Source organism: Hemiscyllium ocellatum, chromosome 10, assembly GCF_020745735.1.
Source record: "Hemiscyllium ocellatum isolate sHemOce1 chromosome 10, sHemOce1.pat.X.cur, whole genome shotgun sequence".
Lineage (NCBI taxonomy): Eukaryota > Metazoa > Chordata > Chondrichthyes > Orectolobiformes > Hemiscylliidae > Hemiscyllium > Hemiscyllium ocellatum.
In genome coordinates, this window is record NC_083410.1 from 40,980,175 (window position 1) to 40,992,261 (window position 12,087).

General features: G+C 40.6%; 1 protein-coding gene across 2 annotated transcripts in view; it reads right to left on the bottom strand.

Moving 5' to 3' along the window:
* The window catches only part of kcnh1a (potassium voltage-gated channel, subfamily H (eag-related), member 1a), a 293,068-nt gene that overhangs the window by 231,111 nt on the left and 49,870 nt on the right, over window positions 1-12,087 (bottom strand). For both annotated transcript variants that reach the window (XM_060830882.1, XM_060830881.1), the window contains exon 6: window positions 4,445-4,837. In XM_060830882.1, coding sequence (XP_060686865.1) covers window positions 4,445-4,837 — 393 coding nt within the window. The remainder of the gene's footprint in view (window positions 1-4,444; window positions 4,838-12,087) is intronic.

The window sequence follows — 12,087 nt, forward strand, 5'->3', positions numbered from 1 at the left end:
TGCAAGGATAAGAGGCAATATCTGAATACTGGTGAGTTATGACTGCACTGTCCTTAAGGTAGAACAGCAACCAAGAACTAGTCACAGTACTCTATGTGACTTGTGAAAATATCTTCTAGGACTCAAAGTCACCCACAGATTGAGGTGCATCTTATTCACATTTTGCATGTATTTCAAGAAATTCAAAAATATTATACACTATTTCATTTTGCAAGTGTGAACTACCATTTCTAATTATCACACCAGGTGACAGTTCAATTATGTAGCATTTATCTGATCACATCAATACAATTAATAAAGGTTACATGGGTGTTTCTTATGCAACACTGTAAAATAAGTCATGCAGTGTTTATGTTGTCATCAGCCACACACTGTGCATACACAGATTTACAAATGGTCAAAAAACCCTTAAAATTGCACAAAATATCATTAAATATGACACAATGGCTATCCTAGAAACAACCTCTGTACATTTTTTATTTCAATTGTAAGTAAATGGTTCAATCTGATTGCAAATAATCAAAATGAGTATTTTATTAATGTTCTATGCTCAGGGCAAAATTTGCAGATCATATGTAAATTCAGAAGTGCATGTTAGTGAAATGGGCAGATGAAATTCAATACAGACAATTGAGAAGTGATTAATTTTGATAGGAAGAACATGGAGAGACAATATAAAGGAAATGGTACAACTCTAAAGCTGGTGCAGGAAACCTGTCATCTGTCTCTGTGACACAATTGGTCAGCATGTTCGGCTGTTAACTGAAAGGTTGGTGGTTTGAAACCACCCAGGGACAGAGTGTTTTTTGTTCTCACTCCTAACGCTTTCTTGGCTGCGAACGTGTGCGTTTTTTGTGGACATCACGGTTGCTCAGTGGTTAGCACTGCTGCCTCCCAGGTTCAATTCCAGCCTCGGGCAACTGTCTGCGTGGAGTTTGCACATTCTCCCCGTGTCTGCATGGGTTTCCTCTGGGTGCTCCGGTTTCCTCCCACAGTCACAAAGATGTGCAGGTCAGCTGAATTGGCCATGCTAAATTGCCCATAGTGTTAGGTGCATTAGTCAGAGGGAAATGGGTCGGGGTGGGTTACTCTTCGGAGGGTCGGTGTGGACTGGTTGGGCCGAAGGGCCTGTTTCCACACTGTAGGGAATCTAATCTAAACCAGGAACCTGGGTGTACCTCTGCAAAAGGTTGTGGAACAGATTGAGAGAACAATTAACAAATCATACAACATTCTAGGCTTTATTAATAGATGCAAAGAGTGAAAGAGGAAAGAGGGTATGTTAAACTTGTATAAAAGACTGGGTCAGTCTCAACTGGTAGATTACATCCAATTCTAGGAGCCACACTTTGAGAAAGATATGATGGCATTAGAGACAGTGAGGAAAAATTTGCAAGAATGATTTCAGTGAAGAAGAATTTCAGTTATATAATTAGATTAGAAAAGTTGGGACTAATTTCGTTGAAGTAGGAGATTGAGAGGAGACTTGACAAAGATATTCAACAGCTTGAGTGATCTGGACAGAGTAAGTAAGGAAAAATTGTTCCGACCTCATGAAGGATCAAGAAGACAATGGCACAAATTCAATGTAATTGGCAAAAGAACAATGGAAACAAAATGGGAAATCTTTTCATGCAACAAGTGGCTAAGGTCTGGAATGTATTGCCTGAGAGCATAATGGAGGCAGGTTCAATCAAAGCATTCTACAAGCAACTGGTTTATTTTCTGAAAGCGTAGAATGTACACGGCTATAGTAAAACAGTTTTGTAGAGCTTTTGCTGATAATGAGCAGAACAGACACCTCTGTGCTGTAATTGTTCAGTGATTCTCTGTCTCTCTGAGGTTAGCTAGAAACACTGTGTTACATAGAATAGCACAGAATCTTTCTCCAACGTTCTCCACTGCACAAGTTAATAGAGCATAAATATAAAGTGTCTACCGTACAAATGTCAATATGAAGCAACACAAGGAGAGCATTTTGAAAAAGTGCAGCTCTTCATTACGTTCAAGCACTTTAGAGAAAACACATTAAACATAACTTATGAAATAGAAAGCCTACTTTGGTTACAGCATGATGATTGCAGTCCTTCAAACCCCAAAACATAGAAGAGGATCAAGCCACAGAAATAAAGAAGCATGCAAATGGAAAAAGTAGAAAGCAAGAAGAAAATAAAGTGTAAAAACATGTTAAGGCTAGTGCAAATGTTGTGTACTATTGTAAATCAAATACAGTACTTTATTTTACTCATTGTAAATGAATAGAAAAACAGAAAACATACAATTAGCTACAATACCTTTTTGTATTCTGCATGTTTCCAAGAAACCCTATCACAATGCAGCATATAAATGCTGTTTAATGCACACAATGAAAATAGCATTTCAAACCTTCCTTTGGCACTATTCTCAATGGAAAAGCATTATATGCACAAGAAAACAGGGAAACAGGGTGTGAACAAGGATTTCTTCTTAGTTCAGAAAACCACTCTTTGCCATTATTTGTTCCACAGAAGAATATGCTTAGTGACATGGATAAGGTTATTTGATGAATTAATAGGGATAATATAATTCCCACAGGGAGTTTAAACTAAGCAACCACACCATCAGGATCACTGAGCACAACTGAGCAGAGGGCCAAAATGCTACTTGTGCCTTTTTCATTCTATTCCCTAGATTAACATTACAGTATTGAAAAACTTGTTCAGAATTCCTCCTTGACAAGCTATCATCTTGACAGCATTGACAGAGAGGTGTACAAAAGTAAATACTCTTCCAACACTGCATAATTTCAAATGATGCTGCACAATAAAGCACATTTTAGTGCTATTAAGTTGGGGAAATAATGAATAACTTTATTAGTGGATAACGAATAAAATATCACACCTTCCTCAGTGCTAGGTAATTATCATCTTAAAAAAGAGAAATTCTAGCCATCTCTCATTGCACCACCATCTCTATGCCCCAAATTATCAATATTCTGGTTCTTTCAAGTTAGTTTCTGAGTTTTATATGATTCATTTCCTCTAAAGTCCTCCATCTTCTATAAAGCTGAAATTGGGAATGAAATCAAATATTCACCACAGACCCGTATGAGCATACTGCAACATAGGAACTTAATGCTATCCAGGTCAAAACAGTGTGTACAAACCCTGGGCTACTGGAGTCAATATTGAACTGTCCATCATCCAATCTTGCTGATTGATTGCAGTACTGTAGGAGAGTAGCAAAATCTGAAAATGTGTTGCTGGAAAAGTGCAGCAGGTCAGGCAGCATCCAAGGAGCAGGAGAATCGATGTTTCGGGCATGAGCCCTTCTTCAGGAATGAGCTCATGCCCGAAACATCGATTCTCCTGCTCTTTGGATGCTGCCTGACCTGCTGCACTTTTCCAGCAACACATTTTCTGCTCTGATCTCCGGCATCTGCAGTCCTCATTTTCTCCGAGAGTAGCAAAATAACTAATTTCCTAAACTTTACTTTCTCATTCCCTGACATCACTTAAATGTGATGATGGAAGGAATAGGTGGGCAACTGAAATACTGCTCAAGTGACGAGAAACTTTAGAAATGCATTTTGATGGTAGGCACTGTCGCAGTGCCTCTATTGTAATGAGATCAATCAGGTGAACCTCATAGGAGTTCCCTGATTGGGGCTGTTAACCCTGGCTGACAGATATAAACAGGAGTGTCAGACATCCTATTCATTCTGACTGCTGGCTCTGAGGAAGTTCGATCAGTGTCAAGTTCTATGCACATGTAAATAAAGGGCAACTTGGTGACGGGATACTGGCCTCTGTTTAGTTATTTCAGGCACCCCATCCCATTTTCCCGGCTTCACAGCTCCCATAATGCTTGGTAATAGAAACTTTTCTAGCCAAAATCTGAGTTAAATATCATCACTTGGAAATACTGGAAACTGGCCAGTCAATTACAATATTAGTATTGAGTGAATCTAATTGAAACAAAATGTATTTTAATGGTTCGTCTTGTTCATTTTACGTATTTAAACATGTTAAGGAATCACCCAAATTAATTTCGGAAACATAATAAATATTGAAGCAGATTTTCATCTTTAATTGTGGGTCTAGGATCTGCCTGTTTTACAATTCATTGATTTCTATAAAAGGAGGATGCCTCATTCCACCAGACTGGCACATAAACAATGTGAAATGTTAATATGAAAGTCAACATCACTAATTCATTAATACACTGTAAGGTTCCAGTAAATTTCCAATTTTCTTCCTTCCTGTAGGCATGAGATATCACAGCTATGCCTCAATTGACATCCACACAGAAGCACATTCTAGCAATAGCTGGATATCCTTAGCTGGATAACACTATGAATAAAAAGTCTTGATTTATTTTATCCATTGATAGTCCAGAGCAGGAAAAAGTTACAGTAGCTATTTTAGTATCTTTAGATTACAAAACAAAATGATCAGATACCAACCTCATCTACATTTTCAAATGCGTTGATGACATCATACGGCAGACAGGAGAGGAGATCTATTACAAACCAAGTCTTCAAATAATTCATACGGATGAGCTTCGGGTCTGAAATGACCTCTCCTGCTGGTCCAACGAAGGTGGTATGAAAATTGAGAACAATGTCTACTAAGAAGATTACATCAACTATGCTGTCAACAACCAACCAAGTCACATTGTTCTGCTTAGTCTTGAAAGAGACATTGTATGGAACCATGATTGCAGTGTAGAAGGTCAGAATCAGGATGATCCAATCCCAGGAAGTTTTGAATGCGCAGTAATGTAAGATTATATGTGGTGGAGTCTTTGGTGCCTCTTGCTTGTACTGTGGAAGGATCTCAGACCCAAGTTGTAAAACCTGCACAGCAAAGACAAATTATGATTATTAACAAAACATTGAAATTAATAATGGTTAATACCCAGTAGTACACCTCTGAGATGTTACAACCTGATGGGATTAACTATGTTTGCTGAGAAATCAATGATCCTGGGTTACAGCGTGATCTAAATCAAAGAACCTAGAATTAATTCTGCAAGATCTAAAGCTATGACCTTTCTTTAACAAAACTCTACCATCCAAAAGGATAATGGCTAATCTGTTTGAGCTTCAAATTCTATGTTACTATCTATTCCCAATAACCTTTGATCCCTTAGCCTAACAAGAATAGATCTACCTCTGCCTTAAAACAATCAACAACTCTACCTCCACCACCGGTTGGGGCAGAAAGCTGCTCCTCATCTCAGTCCTAAAGAGCTTACCCTAATTTTTAAGACTGTAACTCATACAAATGCCACCTCTAGGTGGTGCAAGGAGCTAACAAAGAGTTGGCTTCATTCGTAAGCAATGATAGCAGCTTGCCATTTGAGGTCAACCCAGGGAAGCAGCTTCTTCTTCAGGGCCTGAACTCACCACCTCATGTTTCTGAGGCACACTACTGCATCTAATACCTTCCTATTAGATTACTTACAGTGTGGAAACAGGCCCTTCGGCCCAACAAGTCCACACCGACCCGCCAAAGCGCAACCCACCCATACTCCTACACATACCCCTTACCTAACACTACAGACAATATAGCATGGCCAATTCACCTGACCCGCACATCTTTGGACTGTGGGAGGAAACCGGAGCACCCGGAGGAAACCCACGCAGACACGGGGAGAACGTGCAAACTCCACACAGTCAGTCGCCTGAGGCAGGAATTGAACCCGGGTCTCTGGCACTGTGAGGCAGCAGAGCTAACCACTGTGCCACCGTGCTGCCCAAAATTGGCCATCTTTCACAGATTGTGCAGTCAAAATGATGCATTGCTGTAACTGCAGCATCATAGTGAACATGAGCTAGTCATGCTCTCAATAAAAAATGCCCCATTCATAAGCTGCCATTCCGCTTGCACAAGCAGCCCGTGTAATAAGGATAGGGCACTTTTTGTCCCATCATGAGTGCTGGGTAAGAGCCCTCCATTGAAAGGCCAAGGGAGAAAGGTGGATTGGTTATCATTTGATTTTAAAAAAACTAATTAATGTGAAATAAAAAATTGTCAGTCTATGTATATATGTTATAACCTATGCTTAATTGCCTGGAAAATGTGGTGGTGATAATGTCTTTGCAATATGGGGATCCCCACGATGCTGTTAGGGAAGGAGTTCAGGATTTTGACTCAGTGACAGTGAAGGAACATCAATATATTGTCAAGTCAGAATGATGAATGGCTTGGACGGGAATATGCAGGCGGTGTTGTTCCAGGGGTGGGGCTGCCCTTGTTTTCCAGATGGTTTGAAAGGTGATGTCACAGGAGCCTTGGTGAGTGACTGCTGTGCATCTTGTAGATGGTACACACTGCTGCTGCTGAGTATAAGTGGTGAAGGGAAGCAAGTAGATTTTATTCCATCGTACTCGTGACTTGTGCCTTGGAGAAGGTATCAGACAGGCGGTGATCTATTCAATCCAGGACAAAATCTTATACAAGATTTCAGAAGTCTTCATTCAGTTCCTCAGAAGGCAGGCATCATCTCCTAAGAATCAACTGCTGAAGCTATGGGGAGAATGGAAAACTTGGAGAATACATGCTTCCCAAGAATGAATGAATCATAGCAGTTACCAGGAAATCAAGTGCAGACGTACAAGATCCAGTGATTACAATCTAACTGGACACTGAAGGAGTAGAATCACTTGCAATTGATTCCCCCTTTCTTGATGTTACTTAATCTGGCACCAAGTCAAGAGATCACCAGAGGCCAGCAATAATGTCATCAAGCACATTAAGCAGATAATTACTGGAAGTATTCTCACAAACAGTAAACTCAGGTGTAAAGTCCACTTTGTTTACATACTTGATTAAAACTTCACGGAGTGAAGTAAATGATTGGCTCATACATACAGTACGATGAAGCTTCATTATCAACATTCTTAGAAAGTTATTTTGTCATGATGGAGAATGCGATCGAAATTTTTTTTTCAGGAACAGTGAGGCTGTTCAGAAGTAAATGTGAACACTGAAGACCATTAAGGGTATAACCCATTCAACAAGTTGCAACTTGTAGTATAATTTTACTTGATTAAGCCAGAGATCCAGGTTAATGCTCCGGGACAGGTGTTTGAAATTCACTACAATAGATGATGAAATTTAAGTTCAATAAATAAATCAAATTTAAATAGAAGCTAGTCAAATGGTGATCATGAAACCATTGTCAACTGTAGTAAAAACCCATCCAGTTCAATAATGTCCTTTAGGAAAGGGAAAACGCTGTCCTTACCTTGTCTAGCCTACATCTGACTCTTGACTCAACTGCCCTCTGATAAGGACCAGCCAACAACTCAGTTGCAGTAAACTGCTATGCCAAAGAAAAAAGATTGAAATTCGACAAGACCAGCTGTGACCTTGGCACTGGAAATAGCAGTGGCAAACCCAGACCTGCAAATTCCTATGCCAAATTTGGGAGCAGTACCACAAATGTCTAATTGAGCAATAGCCCATTCAAGATCGGAGACAGTTACAGAGAGTGGTGAACTCAGCCTGGACAATCACAAAGGCCAACCTCCCACCTATAGAATCCATCCACCAAGCCTGCTGTCAAGGAAAGGCCACCACCATTCTCAAAGATCCATCCAACCCTGGCAATGCTTTTCTACAACCTCTACCATCAGGGAGAAAGTACAGAAGCCTGAACATACGCACCAGCCATTTTCGAAACAATTTCTGCCCTACTGTTGTTAGAATACTGAATGGAGTCACAAACTCTTAGCATTCGCCTGTACCTGTGTTTTGGTTTTTGCTGCTGTTTACCTATTATTTACTAATCTATGCTATTTAATTATGTGATCTACCTGTATTTCTCGTAAGACAAAGCTTTTCACTGTGCCTCAGTACACATGACAATAAATTCAATACAATCAATTCAACTCAATTAGGATGGATCTTGCACCCACAACTGTACATCCATGATGCACTCTGGACCATCAGCAGCACTGATACGCAATCTGTCACCTCACAGCCTGACATAACTTTACTCTACCATGATAATTAAGTTGAGGGACCAACCCTAATTCAGTGAAGACTGCAGGAGGACCTACCAGGAGCAGCAGCAAACATACCTGAAAATGAGATGTCAACCTAATGAAGTTACAGTACAGGACTATTTGCATACAAAACAAAGCAAGATGTGATGGAGAGGTCTAAGCGACCCAACAAGCAACAGATCAGATTTAAGTTCCATAGTCTTGCTACGTCCAGTTGTGATGCTTGTGGACAATTAAATTACTGACACATCTCTACAGCCAAATTCATAAGGGTAGAATTTTTGTTGTACAGACTACACTTCGCTAGTTATAGATGCGTCAATGTCTATTAATAATACTTGCTCTACACTGCAAACACATTGCCGCACTGATGGCATTCAGGTGAGAGAACGCTTCAACATTAACTCCCCACAATCATGCTCTCAAATGGTTTTGCATTTATGGTGGTCACAGCAATCCTTCCCATTCAAACCTACTCAATAATATGATCAATTGAACACCTTGGCTGAGAATGCACAAAACTGAAGGTAGTGGACTTGAGGAAGAGTTAATATTTTACAACTGAGTTGCTGACCACATTTCCAAGTAAAAATTCAATTTTATATTTTCTGCTGAGTAAGGATCAGCATCAAGACACACATATTACAAATGCATGAGGAACAAATAATAATAATCATGCTTCTCATTCCTATCCTGTCTTGCTTGTCGCTAATCTTGCCATGAGGTCTGCATCTCATTAAGAAGATTCAAATGCTACACAAGCATATAAAAGATACTAGGGGCATTAAACCTTCAACAATTCAAGGCTATTAGAACATTTTAAATTAGAAATGTAAAAGAGAAAATTCCTTTCAGTGGAAGCATAGTTCACATTGCAACAACTCATCTTGATGACAAAGGTACATGCTGATTCATTTCAGATAGCTGGTAATTGCTAACCCCAACATCATAACCAAGACTTCAAAGCACTTAGAATTTGAAGAGGATGGCAGTTTTGAAGTCTTAGCAGGATTTTTACCATGGAAACCAATTACAAACATTACCTCAGAATCATATCAGTAAGTCAAAAGGACCAAACATCACTTGATAAGCATTTAATAATAATTAATGTCAAACACTAGACCTTTTCTATTTTTGTATAATTGTTCTCTTTCAATAGTACACATAGCAAAATGTACATTATGTGCAGTATTAAGTGTTCTGTGATTAACGATCAATAGAATTTATATTACTCAGTTTCTTTGCACATGGATGGAGAGCTGTCATTTCAGTTATTTTCAATTTTCATTGCAGGATTCATATAGGATAGTGTCAATCCTATATGACATATACTGTTTGGTAAAGGAGCATTCAATTCTATTTTAACTGTTGACTGCAAAAAATTTGCAGAAAAATTAAAAATGAGCAATACAATATTATACTAACATAACTTTGTATATTAATAATAGCTTTATATTGTTATATTAATTATTTTAAAAATAGAAAGAAATTCACATACAACAATTTATATCTAGAAAAAATGGCCATTGTTTTATGGGCAAACATGTCAGTCATTTCATCACACAGCTTTAAACAGACAACAAAAAAAATGAAGAGGTAATCTGCTCCTAATTGCATTTCAACACCTCACGGCTAAAACGTGACCTTTAGCTGATCATCAAATTTCACAGCCAGAAGTATGGGCATAAGCAAAGATTTAACATTATGTATAAAAATTATAATGGTGAATAATTTAATGAAAACTTCATTAGTGTGAGCAAAATAAAAGAACAAATGGTGCACATTTCTAATGGATCTAGTGATTTCAATCGACCTGTAACAAGGCACCTCTGTGGTGGGTGGGACTTAAGCACCTCTTTGAATACTGACTCAGGTCAGTCTATTGAATATACATTTTTTTTCAATTGGTTTGCACTTAGAACTTCCATTATTAATACAGTTTGTGAATCAGAGATTGTGAATTCAAGCTACACTGAAGATTTGTGCAGAAAATCTAGCAGAACGTTGCAGTGCATCACAGAGGGAGCCCTGCACCATCATCTGGAAGGGTCACTAAACCAATGCCCCATTAGCCCTTTCAGGCCATGTCACAGATCCTGTGGCACTGTTTTGAAGTGTAACAACTTTCTGGTGTGCTGGTCAACAGACAGGAATGCTCTCCTCCTAACATCTATCACACACTTAATGGAAAGCAAAATGACTTAACTGGAAAAAATTGGGAAAAAAGGCCAGATTTAGTCCTCAAACCTTAGATAGCGAATTCAGAATCTCACCCTCGAGTGACAACAAGATATACATTTGCACTTCATTAATACCACAACTCACTGGATTAAAATCACACTTCCAATTTTCCTCTCCTCCATCAAGAAACTAGACAGTGCAAAACTTGACAGGTAATAACAGGGTGCAGCTTGCAGTATGATTATGCCAAGTTCTAAACTCTCTTTACATAGAATTGCTTCTCCTAAACACGAACCCTGCATAGTCAATGGCTGCAATCCTCTCCAGCCCTTAATCGACACAGCTTAGCATCACTTAGGACCAGCATCACTACATCATGCCAGCACTTGGACCAATGAGCCACCACTTCTGATCCTTGGACATCTAATTTGGAGCTGAGGTGCATCTAGGATTTACATACATAGCCAGGTTGCTTTACACTCAAGGGCAGCCAGATATCTAATCTATTTGTACAGATTTTTCAGCTGCGGGCCTTTAGATAATTCTTAACACACAAGGCCTTGAGCACGTACTTAGAGGCAAGCAGCCTGTGGGATTTAACCTGCTTTTCAGTGCAGAAGGACAGGCAGGCAGCTTGTGGCAGTGGGAAGCATTGAGGAATAAACCCATCAGTCAGGGAAATGATGGTCAGATGCTGCGTCAATATCAGGGCTGCAGTATTAACCAGGAGGAGAAAGTGAGGTCTGCAGATGCTGGAGATCAGAGCTGAAAATGTGTTGCTGGAAAAGCGCAGCAGGTCAGGCAGCATCCAAGGAACAGGAAATTCGATGTTTCGGGCATAAGCCCTTCATCAGGAATGAGGAAAGTGTGTCCAGCAGGCTAAGATAAAAGGTAGGGAGGAGGTACTTGGGGGAGGGGCGATGGAGATGTGATAGGTGGAAGGAAGTCAAGGTGAGGGTGATAGGCCCTTATCGGCATTCCGAAAAGACCACTCCCTCCGTGACTCCCTCGTCAGGTCCACACCCCCCACTAACCCAACCTCCACTCCCGGCACCTTCCCCTGCAACCGCAAGAAATGCAAAACTTGCGCCCACACCTCCTCCCTTACTTCTCTCCAAGGCCCAAAGGGATCCTTCCATAGCCGCCACAAATTCACCTGCACCTCCACACACATCATCTATTGCATCCGCTGCACCCGATGTGGCCTCCTCTATATTGGGGAGACAGGCCGCCTACTTGCGGAATGTTTCAGAGAACACCTCTGGGACACCCGGGCCAACCAACCCAACCACCCCGTGGCTCAACACTTTAACTCCCCCTCCCACTCCACCAAGGACATGCGGGTCCTTGGACTCCTCCATCGCCAGACCATAACAACATGACGGTTGGAGGAAGAGTGCCTCATCTTCCGCCTGGGAACCCTCCAACCACAAGGGATGAACTCAGATTTCTCCAGTTTCCTCATTTCCCCTCCCCCCACCTTGTCTCAGTCGAATCCCTCGAACTCTGCACCGCCTTCCTAACCTGCAATCTTCTTCCTGACCTCTCCACCCCCACCCCACTCCAGCCTATCACTCTCACCTTGACCTCCTTCCACCTTTCACATCTCCATCGCCCCTCCCCCAAGTCCCTCCTCCCTACCTTTTATCTTAGCCTGCTGGACACACTTTTCTCATTCCTGATGAAGGGCTTATGCCCGAATCGTCGAATTTCCTGTTCCTTGGATGCTGCCTGACTTGCTGCGCTTTTCCAGCAACACATTTTCAGCTGCAGCATTAACCAGCAGTGTACATGCTAAACATACTGCATGTGCTTGAAGTACATGGTGATAGGAAAAGTCAAAACGGTTGAGTGTTTTGTGCGGTGAAGGGGTCTGCGGTCAGTTGGTATGGGGAGGGATGCAGCCAGTA